The sequence below is a fragment of the Balaenoptera musculus genome, chromosome 8 (genome assembly GCF_009873245.2).
Source record: "Balaenoptera musculus isolate JJ_BM4_2016_0621 chromosome 8, mBalMus1.pri.v3, whole genome shotgun sequence".
In the NCBI taxonomy this organism is placed as follows: domain Eukaryota; kingdom Metazoa; phylum Chordata; class Mammalia; order Artiodactyla; family Balaenopteridae; genus Balaenoptera; species Balaenoptera musculus.
In genome coordinates, this window is record NC_045792.1 from 9,484,985 (window position 1) to 9,497,184 (window position 12,200).

The 12,200-nt window shown below is 41.7% G+C and overlaps 1 protein-coding gene across 5 annotated transcripts in view; it reads left to right on the forward strand.

Annotated features, from left to right (window-relative positions):
- ZNF202 (zinc finger protein 202) overlaps positions 1–4,523 on the forward strand; it is a 20,709-nt gene extending 16,186 nt beyond the window's left edge. For all 5 annotated transcript variants that reach the window (XM_036862188.1, XM_036862192.1, XM_036862189.1 and 2 more), the window contains 3 exons: positions 765–894; positions 1,445–1,564; positions 2,105–4,523. In XM_036862188.1, the coding sequence (XP_036718083.1) occupies positions 765–894; positions 1,445–1,564; positions 2,105–3,099 (1,245 nt within the window). In that variant the 3' untranslated portion in view covers positions 3,100–4,523. The remainder of the gene's footprint in view (positions 1–764; positions 895–1,444; positions 1,565–2,104) is intronic.
- The last annotated feature ends 7,677 nt before the right edge of the window (positions 4,524–12,200 follow it).

Sequence of the window (12,200 nt, forward strand, 5' to 3'; positions counted from 1 at the left end):
CTTTCTCTAGTTGCGGCGAGCGGGGGCTACTCTTCCATTGCTGTGTGGGGGCTTCTCATTGTGGTGGCTTCTCTTGTTGCGGAGCACGGGCTCTAGGAGTGCAGGCTTCAGTAGTTGTGGCACGTGGGCTTCAGTAGTTGTGGCTCGCAGGCTCTAGAGCGCAGGCTTAGTAATTGTGGCGCATGGGCTTTGTTGCTCTGCGGCAGGTGGGATCTTCCTGGACCAGGGCTCAAACCCGTGTCCCCTGCATTGGCAGGTGAATTCTTAACCACTGCGCCACCAGGGAAGCCCCCCATCCTTATTTTTAGATTGTAGTCTAGCTGAAGAAGAAAGTCCTATTTATGCTATATAGACTATGTAAGTGATGTGTGATTAGGTAAGGTCAGTTAGGGAAAGCTTCCTGGAAAAGATAAATTTTTGCAGAAATGTAGGTAGCATTAAAGTGTAAAATAGGGAGTTGAATGATGACTTCTAAGACCTTTCCTGTATTTTAAACAATATCCCCAGAAAGAAGAACATAGTCTGGTGCTGAGGGAAAGTAGTGGGATTGGAGGGAGCAGGAAGAGGGCCAGTTGCAAAAGCAGAAACTTGGGAAGCAGCGACAGAGGATGAGACACAGATGTCCTGAAAGGGAACCACGTGTCCCATTTGAGTTTCTTTGTCTCCTGGATGGATTCTGCCTGTTCCAGTGACCTTTATTCCAGGAACAAAATATGAGGCTCCATAAAGCATGACATTTTAATAGAATCTTTGTGTTGTTTCAGGGATTGGTAACTTTCAAGGATGTGGCTGTCTGCTTCTCCCAGGACCAGTGGAGTGATCTGGATCCAACACAGAAAGAGTTCTATGGGGAATATGTCTTGGAAGAAGACTGTGGAATTGTGGTCTCCTTGTGTAAGCAATTTCAAGTGTTTCTAGAGTGTCCTGAGCACAGAGATCGTTTTCTTGTTGGAAATTGAGGGTGTCTTAGACCTTAGATTGAACATACTACACTTCTCTTATGCCGACCCCACCAGTGACACTGAAGGACAGCCGAGGAAGATGGTGTCCTTCGAAGTTAGAGGGAAGAGAAAATGCCTAGGAAGTAGTTGGAAACCTCTAACAAGAAAACAGCTGTAATACTATAGTTTTAGTATGAGTTTAAGTTTAGTGTGAGTAGGTAAGCATATCAGTTTTGAAACAAGCAATGAAAGTTGGAGACAATCTACTTACTTGAATATGGGAAGAGAGGGTAACATTGACAGCTGTGTGATTATTGAGTTGCTGGTGAAAGGCAAGAGATATGCAGTACTCGTCAGAGGGGCTCAAGCTAAAGAGACTGAAGGTTTGATGGACTGACCTGCCTATGTGATTGTTCTGCAGTCTGCCAAACAGAAAAGATCTGCTCTTGACACGGGGAACAGTTGAACCAATCGTGACGTCCTGTTTTCCCTCTCTTGAGCAGCATTTCCAATCCCCAGACTAGACGAGATCTCCCACATGGGAGAAGAAGAGCCTTTGATCCCAGAGATCCCAGAGGCGCAGGAGCCTCGAGAGCCAGAAATCCTGAGTTTCACCTACACAGGTGAGGAGTGACAAAGGGGATCTGTCCCCAAGCTGGCAGCTCCTCTGGTCAGTGTTTCTTTCGCCCTCTGGGGAACCCCTCTCACTGGTTCTTCTAACATGTCAGCCGACGGCAAGTGTCTCCCTCTGAAGCCAAATTCTTCTATCCTTTTCCCCTTTTCACGCCTATCATTGGTTTGAGGGATCTGTAATGCAAAATGGTGACAGACGAAAAAGGGGAACTTTTGGAATTGCAGCTATACCATTTTTTAAGCATTCACGTAAACCCTTGATCCTCAACCTCCACATTTGTGAAAGGAGGATAATAATGTTTGTCCACACGAAGGCTGTTGACAACGTGAGATGGCACATAAGAAAGTGCCTGGCACATGACAGGCATTCAGTTGACTGGTTATTTCCTTCTTCCCAGCCTCTACACTTAAGAAACATGGGTGTCTCTCTATACGGTCTTGCCCTCCCAAAACTGTTTAAAAATCTCCATTGTGCACAAGGCATCATTACCTCTATAATTTCCTCCTTTCTCCTCTCTCCCTTTCTACAGGAGATAGGAGTGAAGATGAGGAGGAGTGTCCTGAGCCGGAAGATCTGAGTTTGGAGGATCTACACAGGTCTATCTTGGGAGATGCAGAGGTTCACCAGACTCCAGATTGGGAAATAGTCTTTGAGGATGATCCAGGTAGACTTAACGAAAGAAGATTTGGCACAAATATTTCTCAAGTTAATAGTTTAACGAATCTTCAGGAAACCATGCCTGTCCACCCCCTGTTAGGGAGACATCATGACTGTCCTGTATGTGGTAAAAGTTTCACTTGTAACTCCCACCTTGTTAGACACCTGAGAACTCACACAGGAGAGAAACCCTATAAATGTATGGAGTGTGGGAAAAGTTACACACGGAGCTCACATCTCGCCAGGCACCAAAAGGTCCACAAAATGAGCACTCCTTATAAATATCCCCTAAACCGGAAGAATCTGCATGAGACCTCCCCTCTGGTCCAGGTTGAGAGAACTCCACCTGTTGAGAAACCCTATAGGTGTGACGATTGTGGAAAACACTTCCGCTGGACTTCAGACCTTGTCAGGCACCAGAGGACACATACGGGAGAGAAACCCTTCTTCTGTACTATTTGTGGCAAAAGCTTCAGCCAGAAATCCGTGCTCACAACACACCAAAGAATCCACCTTGGAGGCAAACCCTACTTGTGCGGAGAGTGTGGAGAGGACTTCAGTGACCACAGGCGGTACCTGGCCCACCGGAAGACACACGCAGCCGAGGAGCTCTATCTGTGCAGTGAATGTGGGCGCTGCTTCAACCACAGTGCCGCCTTTGCCAAGCACCTGAGGGGACACGCCTCAGTGAGGCCCTGCCGCTGCACCGAGTGTGGGAAGAGCTTCAGTCGGAGAGACCACCTTGTCAGGCATCAGAGAACACACACTGGTGAGAAACCATTCACATGCCCTACCTGCGGAAAGAGCTTCAGCAGAGGCTACCACTTAATCAGGCACCAGAGGACCCACTCAGGAAAGACCTCCTAGCCCGGTCCCCACGTGTGGACACCTGCCTTCGACTCTTTCCCAGGGATGGTCTGGGAGAAGCCGTCTTGTCGGCCTGGGAAGACCTTTTCTAGGGAGTCCCCTGACCTGCCCAGATGTGCGTTAGTAACCTCTTCCCACAACTAGATCACCCCACCCCAGCCCCCCACCCCCCTGGGCAGAACCTCTCAACCTTCTTCTACACCTTGAGGAGATATTCTTCCCAAAGTTCGCCTGAATTGAGGCCTCTCCGTGACGGGAGTGCTCCTGCCTTGACCTCACAGGTGTGAAGTAGGAGAATTGGAAGACTTAAGAGGTTGTGTTTACTATATTTGCCCCCAAATAAGCTGTTAACTATCCTAAAGACGCCTAACACCCTCAAGTTTAAAGTGGCCCAGGACAAGTCCTTAGGTTTGATAAGGGACCATCCTTTAGGATTCTGTCCTTCCTGGGCTCAAATCTTAAAGCACACAGCCCTGAACTCAAGGCAGGAGACCTGCATCCCGATGGCTCTGCCACACTTTCACAGGTTAACTGTACAACTCTCACTGATACACTTCTTCACCATGCACTTTCCTTTGATTCTCGGGAGAGATGCGAGTAGTGGTTGATGGGCAAAAACATCAAGGCGGCTTCATGTGGACCTTGTCAGGCTGCTCCCTTCCCCATTGTCAAAATGACACCAGGTGCCAGACACAGCTTGAAAGGGGGGCCTGGTCAGAAGCCTCTTTCCTTGTGGGGTTTTTTCCTGTTAGAATGCTCCTGCCTAGCCCTCCTACTGTTCTGCCGGTCTCTTGGTTTTGTCCCTAGTGCTTATTCTGCCACAAGTGAGATGTAGCATTTGGGTGCTGAGGGATTCAGTAACGCCTAATTAAAACCATGTTGAAGTCATTTACATTTCCACATATATACAAACCCACCCAGCCGACCCTCTTCACATGAGTTTGTGAGGGGATTTTGAAGTGGTGTCAGCTTACAAAGGCACTGTCATTATTGTAGAATCCTGATTGATGGGGTCACTTCACTTACGTGAAGAAAGCTGGAGAAGATCTGAGCTCCAATTATGGAAACTTTAAGCGAAAGCTGTTGCTGCTGGCCAAGGCCATCCAGACTGTTCTCCTGACACCCCACCCCATCCGCCCTGCCTCATTCTCTGATGTCAGGGAAACCTGGGACCCTGAAGAATTTACCAGGAGTAAAGGCTTTCATGTATTTGCGTTGTTTGCTTTTTCTTACGTGATTTCATTTTCATGTAATTAAGAACTAAGGAGTAGAATCTCATGGCCCAAGGATCTCTGTTGCCTGGTAAAGGTTCCATGGAGATGAGGCTGAATAATGATGAACCTCACCTGCTCTGATTGTGGGAGTGGCAAGGACTGGGGAGACCACCCTCCAAAAATGGAGCACAGGGTATGGATTAAAGCATGAAAAGGGAGACTGCCTTCTGTGCTGGTTTCTTCTGCTCTGTTTCTCGACATATTGCATGCCAGCATTCACCAGAGGAACGTGGGTGGGATGACAAAGCCTAAGCTTAACAGCTCAACAAGGGGATTCTCATTCTGGTCAGTAATGATGTTCCAGTTGACTGGTTTGGTTTTAACTCCAGTCATCCATTGTCCTTCTGGAAGTATGCACACATGAAATTTTAGAAAGTAACACGGGCAGCCAAGTTCCCTGGTTTCTAGGGCTTTCCATTTCACCCATTCACTCACCAGAGCCTCAGGTTCCTGAGACTTTTAAAGATCATCTATACTCAGAAAAATCTGAGAGGACATGGTAGTTTTCCATGAGGATAGAGAAGGCTTGGCATGGTTAGCAGAGCCATAGGTGGAATTGAGGTTAAGAGCTGAGTCTGGAGTTTGCCAAAGAGATTATCCTAACATGCAGACATTTCTGAGCCATTGATCTAAGGTTTAAGCACAGTTTGTCCTGGGTGAAATGGCACAGCATCAAAAAAAAAATTTCCCCTAGATTATAACATTTATGGAAGTTGATAAAATTCTGGAGGTAACAGAAAAAATTACTTTTAATTCACTGATTTGCATTATTGCAGTAGGTGAAAATCTGTCGAGAATTATACACAAAGGAAAGTTTGAGAGACAGTGCAGTGTGTTGAAAAATCAAATAGTTCTTTTATTGCTCATGCTCCTGCAAAGTTGCATATGCTGACACTAAATCTCTGGTCTCTTGTAAATGACCGTATTTTCTGAGGTTCCTGAAGGAGTATGCTGTCTCCTGAATCTAAACACGAGCAGAACCATGGTTTGTAGCAGCAGGGCCAGTACGAGAGCCTGGCACGAGCAAGAAGCAGTACAGCTGAACACAGGATGCTGGAGCCCTGGATGCCCTACCATTCCTGAGGGGTCCTTCAGAATTCTGTGAACAGTTCAATCCTGGCGTTCTCGAACACCTTACTAAAAAAAAGTTTCAGAGGAAAGAAAAGGCAAGATTTTAAAAGATTATTTGGAGGAAGATATGAAGTAGTCTAATTGACAACTTAAAAAATTACTAGATTGTTGGAAATGATGAAGTGATTTGCTAACAAAGTTAAGAAATTAAAATGATAACATTAAGACCATTTGGCCACTAGTTTAGGAATAACCAAGTAATATTCAGCCTCTTCTCCACTGCAGAGTCCCAAAAGAAATAAATGGAAGGAAATAAAGGCAAAATATATTTTTATTATCTGGAACTTAGGGTTCAAACTCTACAGCAGAATCTAGTGAATTCAGGATACAAATGTACACAACATAATAACTTGTGGGCAATAAAGGTTCATGCTTCACAGTTATAGAATACATATTCTGAAATGGATGTAAAACAATTAATTGCTAGTGTATACTGTAATAAAGTTTTAAATACCAAGTGAGTATTATATAGATTAAGTTCTCTGACCACAATATTTTTTATTGGAAATTCCACAACAATAAGTTATATGTTTGGAGACTTTAAAAAATGTCCATATAAATAACTTTTTTAAAAATTAATTTATTTTTGGCTACATTGTGTCTTCGTTGATGCGCATGGGCTTCTCATTGTGGTGGCTTCTCTTGTTGTGGAGCACAGGCTCTGGGTGCGTCAGGTTCAGTAGTTATGGCTCACGGGCTGTAGAGCACAGGCTCAGTAGTTGTGGTGCACAGGATTAGTTGCTCCGCAGCATGTGGGATCTTCCTGGACCAGGGCTCGAACCCATGTCCCCTGCATTGACAGGCAGATTCTTAACCATTGCACCACCAGGGAAGCCCAGTGTAAAGAACTCTTGCATCAAAGGAGAGATCACGGGCTTCCCTGGTGGCGCAGTGGTTGAGAATCTGCCTGCCAATGCAGGGGACACGGGCTCGAGCCCTGGTCTGGGAAGATCCCACATGCCGCGGAGCGACTGGGCCCGTGAGCCACAACTACTGAGCCTGCGCATCTGGAGCCTGTGCTCCACAACAAGAGAGGCCGCGATGGTGAGAGGCCTGCGCACCGTGATGAAGAGTGGCCCCCGCTTGCCGCAACTAGAGAGAGCCCTAGCGCAGAAACGAAGACCCAACACAGCCATAAATAAATTAATTAAAAAAAAATAAAAAGGAGAGATCACGTGGAAATTTACTAATGCTAAGAACTAGAACAAAATGTAAATGCTGACAGTTACAGAAAGATAGAGAAGATGAAAAGGCAGAGGGCTATGTACCAGATGAAGGAACAAGAAAAAACCCCAGAAAAACAACTAAATGAAGTGGAGATAGGCAACCTTCCAGAACAAGAATTCAGAATAATGATAGTGAAGATGATCCAGGACCTCGGAATAAGAATGGAGGCAAAGATTGAGAAGATGCAAGAAATGATTAACAAAGACCTAGAAGAATTGAAGAACAAACAAACAGAGATCACCAATACAATAACTGAAATGAAAACTACACTAGAAGGAATCAATAGCAGAATAACTGAGGCAGAAGAACGGATAAGTGACCTGGAAGACAGAATGGTGGAATTCACTGCTGCAGAACAGACTAAAGAAAAAAGAATGAAAAGAAATGAAGACAGCCTAAGAGACCTCTGGGACAACATTAAACGCAACAACATTCGCATTATAGGGGTCCCAGAAGGAGAAGAGAGAGAGAAAGGACCAGAGAAAATATTTGAAGAGATTATAGTCGAAAACTTCCCTAACATGGGAAAGGAAATAGCCACCCAAGTCCAGGAAGCGCAGAGAGTCCCATACAGAATAAACCCAAGGAGAAACACGCCGAGACACATAGTAATCAAAGTGGCAAAAATTAAAGACAAAGAAAAATTATTGAAAGCAGCAAGGGAAAAACGACAAATAACATACAAGGGAACTCCCATAAGGTTAACAGCTGATTTCTCAGCAGAAACTCTGCAAGCCAGAAGGGAGTGGCATGATATACTTAAAGTGATGAAAGGGAAGAACCTACAACCAAGATTACTCTACCCGGCAAGGATCTCATTTAGATTTGATGGAGAAATCAAAAGCTTTGCAGACAAGCAAAAGCTAAGAGAATTCAGCACCACCAAACCAGCTCTACAACAAATGCTAAAGGAACTTCTCTAAGTGGGAAACACAAGAGAAGAAAAGGACCTACAAAAACAAACCCAAAACAATTAAGAAAATGGTCATAGGAACATACATATCGATAATTACCTTAAACGTGAATGGATTAAATGCCCCAACCAAAAGACATAGACTGGCTGAATGGATACAAAAACAAGACCCATATATATGCTGTCTACAAGAGACCCACTTTAGACCTAGGGACACATACAGACTGAAAGTGAGGGGATGGAAAAAGATATTCCATGCAAATGGAAATCAAAAGAAAGCTGGAGTAGCTATACTCATATCAGATAAAATAGACTTTAAAATAAAGAATGTTACAAGAGACAAGGAAGGACACTACATAATGATCCAGGGATCAATCCAAGAAGAAGATATAACAATTATAAATATATATGCACCCAACATAGGAGCACCTCAATACATAAGGCAACTGCTAACAGCTATAAAAGAGGAAATCGACAGTAACACAATAATAGTGGGGGACTTTAACACCTCACTTACACCAATGGACAGATCATCCAAAATGAAAATAAATAAGGAAACAGAAGCTTTAAATGACACAATAGACCAGATAGATTTAATTGATATATATAGGACATTCCATCCAAAAACAGCAGATTACACGTTCTTCTCAAGTGCGCACGGAACATTCTCCAGGATAGATCACATCTTGGGTCACAAATCAAGCCTCAGTAAATTTAAGAAAATTGAAATCATATCAAGCATCTTTTCTGACCACAACGCTATGAGATTAGAAATGAATTACAGGGAAAAAAACGTAAAAAAGACAAACACATGGAGGCTAAACAATACGTTACTAAATAACCAAGAGATCACTGAAGAAATCAAAGAGGAAATCAAAAAATACCTAGAGACAAATGACAATGAAAACACGACGACCCAAAACCTATGGGATGCAGCAAAAGCGGTTCTAAGAGGGAAGTTTATAGCTATACAAGCCTACCTAAAGAAACAAGAAAAATCTCAAGTAAACAATCTAACCTTACACCTAAAGAAACTAGAGAAAGAAGAACAAACAAAACCCAAAGTTAGCAGAAGGAAAGAAATCATAAAGATCAGAGCAGAAATAAATGAAATAGAAACAAAGAAAACAATAGCAAAGATCAATAAAACTAAAAGTTGGTTCTTTGAGAAGATAAACAAAATTGATAAGCCATTAGCCAGACTCATCAAGAAAAAGAGGGAGAGGACTCAAATCAATAAAATCAGAAATGAAAAAGGAGAAGTTACAACAGACACCGCAGAAATACAAAGCATCCTAAGAGACTACTACAAGCAACTTTATGCCAATAAAATGGACAACCTGGAAGAAATGGACAAATTCTTAGAAAGGTATAACCTTCCGAGACTGAATCAGGAAGAAACAGAAAATATGAACAGACCAATCACAAGTAATGAAATTGAAACTGTGATTAAAAATCTTCCAACAAACAAAAGTCCAGGACCAGATGGCTTCACAGGTGAATTCTATCAAACATTTAGAGAAGAGCTAACACCCATCCTTCTCAAACTCTTCCAAAAAATTGCAGAGGAAGGAACACTCCCAAACTCATTCTATGAGGCCACCATCACCCTGATACCAAAACCAGACAAAGACACTACAAAAAAAGAAAATTACAGACCAATATCACTGATGAATATAGATGCAAAAATCCTCAACAAAATACTAGCAAACAGAATCCAGCAACACATTAAAAGGATCATACACCACGATCAAGTGGGATTTATCCCAGGGATGCAAGGATTCTTCAATATACGCAAATCAATCAATGTGATACACCATATTAACAAATTGAAGAATAAAAACCATATGATCATCTCAATAGATGCAGAAAAAGCTTTTGACAAAATTCAACACCCATTTCTGATAAAAACTCTCCAGAAAGTGGGCATAGAGGGAACCTACCTCAACATAATAAAGGCCATATATGACAAACCCACAGCAAACATCATTCTCAATGGTGAAAAACTGAAAGCATTTCCTCTAAGATCAGGAACGAGACAAGGATGTCCACTCTCACCACTATTATTCAACATAGTTCTGGAAGTCCTAGCCACGGCAATCAGAGAAGAAAAAGAAATAAAAGGAATACAAATTGGAAAAGAAGAAGTAAAACTGTCACTGTTTGCGGATGACATGATACTATACATAGAGAATCCTAAAACTGCCACCAGAAAACTGCTAGAGCTGATTAATGAATATGGTAAAGTTGCAGGATACAAAATTAATGCACAGAAATCTCTTGCATTCCTATACACTAATGATGAAAAATCTGAAAGAGAAATTATGGAAACACTCCCATTTACCATTGCAACAAAAAGAATAAAATACCTAGGAATAAACCTACCTAGGGAGACGAAAGACCTGTATGCAGAAAACTATAAGACACTGATGAAAGAAATTAAAGATGATACCAACAGATGGAGAGATAGACCATGTTCTTGGATTGGAAGAATCAACATTGTGAAAATGAGTATACTACCCAAAGCAATCTACAGATTCAATGCAATCCCTATCAAATTACCAATGGCATTTTTTACGGAGCTAGAACAAATCATCTTAAAATTTGTATGGAGACACAAAAGACCCCGAATAGCCAAAGCAGTCTTGAGGGAAAAAAATGGAGCTGGAGGAATCAGACTCCCAGACTTCAGACTATACTACAAAGCTACAGTAATCAAGACAGTATGGTACTGGCACAAAAACAGAAACATAGATCAATGGAACAAGATAGAAAGCCCAGAGATTAACCCACGCACCTATGGTCAACTAATCTATGACAAAGGAGGCAAAGATATACAATGGAGAAAAGACAGTCTCTTCAATAAGTGGTGCTGGGAAAACTGGACAGCTACATGTAAAAGAATGAAATTAGAATACTCCCTAACACCATACACAAAAATAAACTCAAAATGGATTAGAGACCTAAATATAAGACTGGACACTATAAAACTCTTAGAGGAAAACATAGGAAGAACACTCTTTGACATAAATCACAGCAAGATCTTTTTTGATCCACCTCCTAGAGTAATGGAAATAAAAACAAAAATAAACAAATGGGACCTAATGAAACTTCAAAGCTTTTGCACAGCAAAGGAAACCATAAACAAGACGAAAAGACAACCCTCAGAATGGGAGAAAATATTTGCAAATGAATCAACGGACAAAGGATTAATCTCCAAAATATATAAACAGCTCATTCAGCTCAATATCAAAGAAACAAACACCCCAATCCAAAAATGGGCAGAAGACCTAAATAGACATTTCTCCAAAGAAGACATACAGATGGCCAAGAAGCACATGAAAAGATGCTCAACATCACTAATTATTAGAGAAATGCAAATCAAAACTACAATGAGGTATCACCTCACTCCTGTTAGAATAGGCATCATCAGAAAATCTACAAACAACAAATGCTGGAGAGGGTGTGGAGAAAAGGGAACCCTCTTGCACTGTTGGTGGGAATGTAAATTGATACAGCCACTATGGAGAACAGTATGGAGGTTCCTTAAAAAACTAAAAATAGAATTACCATATGACCCAGCAATCCCACTACTGGGCATATACCCAGAGAAAACCGTAATTCAAAAAGACACATGCACCCGAATGTTCATTGCAGCACTATTTACAATAGCCAGGTCATGGAAGCAACCTAAATGCCCATCAACAGACGAATGGATAAAGAAGTTGTGGTACATATATACAATGGAATATTACTCAGCCATAAAAAGGAACGAAATTGAGTCATTTGTTGAGACATGGATGGATCTAGAGACTGTCATACAGAGTGAAGTAAGTCAGAAAGAGAAAAACAAATATCGTATATTAATGCATGTATGCGGAACCTAGAAAAATGGTACAGATGAGCCAGTTTGCAGGGCAGAAGTTGAGACACAAATGTAGAGAATGGTCATATGGACACCAAGGGGGGAAAACTGCGGTGAGGTGGGGATGGTGGTGTGCTGAATTGGGCAATTGGGATTGACATGTATACACTGATGTGTATAAAACTGATGCCTAATAAGAACCTGCAGTATAAAAAAACAAACAAAACAAAACAAAACAAAAAAAAATGTAAATGCTGCATATCGATACTTATAGGATGCACTGAAAATGGTACTGAGCGGATAACAAAAAAGGAGAAGCTAAAAAAAATGAGCTAAATTATCAGCTTAGGAATTTTTTAAATAACAGAATATAGAAAGGAGCTACTGCAAAAAGTAATGACAAAAAAATTACATTAACAAAGGAAAAAGGCTGGTTCTTTGAAAAGACTGCTAAAACCTTTGGCAATATTGATTAAGAGATAGAAATATAGAAATACAGTAAATAATAAGCTACAGAAAGGTAACTGTAGAAAAATATAAATCAGTAGGGGTGGTATAAAACAAAGATAATGCCTTTTGAAAATTAAAATACAGAGATGGCCTCATCCACCAGAGGGCAGACAGCAGAAGCAAGAAGAACTACAATTCTGCAGCCTGTGGAAGGAAACCCACATTCACAGAAAGACAAAAT